Here is a 1381-nt window from a genome sequence, read left to right as displayed (position 1 = left end):
CCGCCCTCCCCTCTATCTACTCACCGGATGGCCCTCCCTGATCAGCGTGACGCGGTCCATACTCATCCGGGCCGGACCACGACAGCTCGGCTGTCACCACGAGTGATGAAGGTACCTCAGTTCACGGACGAAAAGCTCACCCAGAGAGTCACAGCTCTCCCACAAAGCGCACAATGTGATGATATGTCTAGGACTTCGATCTTTCAACCTCTATTCAAACTCGAAAAAAAAAGCTGACCGAGAGACCAAATCGAACCCAGGCCGCTAGAAGAAAGGTAAAATGTCAACCCAATTCAGCAGCAGGCACGTTAAGTCTCCACGTTAGGAACACTCTCAGACAGTCTCAGGAAAAATTATCTATTCCAAGTATCATAATTTGAGACTGAGTTCATACATATAATATTATATGTAAAACCTGATGTTGCCCGAAGCTGAGATTACAGTTTGCGAGAGAGGTCTAATTGTGCAACTTCTGCAAATTCAACGTAGAAGCTTACCTAGACGAGAGCCTACATGTGTATAATAAAACATCGGGGGAACCTTTACTTTCAGCAATGAGTAAATATTACCACGAACAGGTGAGAAATGTGACTACTGATCTGATACAGTCTGGCATATCAATTTCGACACATCAACCAACACGCAGAGAAGGAATTACACAGCTAGGAACAGGCAAAAACACGGTTCTGATACTTGGTGACTTGGTTGAATATTCTGATAACTTGACGGAACGCCCGATAAGCCCTTCTGTCTTAACACCACAGGTACACGCTATTTCTGTTGATGACCCTCACTCGCTCGAGAAGACAGGCGAAACTGATCAAACGGATGTTATTATAATATAAAACCACCACAAGTATCCAGGAAAGGCAGAGAATGATTTCTGAGAGGCTAACGGCGCCGCCTGATCTATCCTATCGCCCCGGAAGACACCGGCACACGTTTGACGTACCCGTCACGTCACAGAGTCGGCGTGTCACAAAAAACACGGGACGAATGACTCGGGTGGCGAACGGTGAGAGTGAGGGCTTCCACTTGCGCCCACTGCTGCTGTAAGTGAGTGGAGCCAAACAAAATACTCACTCACGGACACACAGACAAGCAAGCAAGCACACCCGCGCGTGCGTTCACGGAGGAGAAGGCAAGCACATGGAAGTGAAGCTATCGCAGTCTGTCAGGCTGAAGTGACAGGCAAAATCCGGGTGGGTGGGGGTGGGAGGGTGGGGGGATGAGCGGAGCACACACAGATCGTTTACTTCCATCAACTCGCCGCCGGGGACAGAACAGTCAGCTCACGGCGCTCACTGCTCACCACAGCCGTCTTTGCCACCCTTCCTACCCGATACACTCGGCCACTCCTACTCTCTCTCTCTCTCTCTCA

At 49.7% G+C, this 1381-nt stretch overlaps 1 protein-coding gene across 5 annotated transcripts in view; it reads right to left on the bottom strand.

The window, feature by feature from the left end:
• LOC101850995 (tetraspanin-18) overlaps positions 1–1381 on the bottom strand; it is a 129318-nt gene that overhangs the window by 59740 nt on the left and 68197 nt on the right. Inside the window, exon 1 of one of the 5 annotated variants that reach the window (XM_035972764.1) lies at positions 25–307. The exons of the other annotated variants lie outside the window; for them this stretch is intronic. Within the exon in view, the coding sequence (XP_035828657.1) occupies positions 25–66 (42 nt within the window). The 5' untranslated portion in view covers positions 67–307. Of the gene's footprint in view, positions 1–24; positions 308–1381 lie in introns of those variants that run through there. 5 annotated transcript variants of the gene reach the window in all.

This window comes from Aplysia californica, unplaced genomic scaffold (genome assembly GCF_000002075.1).
Source record: "Aplysia californica isolate F4 #8 unplaced genomic scaffold, AplCal3.0 scaffold00833, whole genome shotgun sequence".
In the NCBI taxonomy this organism is placed as follows: Eukaryota; Metazoa; Mollusca; class Gastropoda; order Aplysiida; family Aplysiidae; genus Aplysia; species Aplysia californica.
This window is presented reverse-complemented; position numbering and strand designations above follow the sequence as displayed.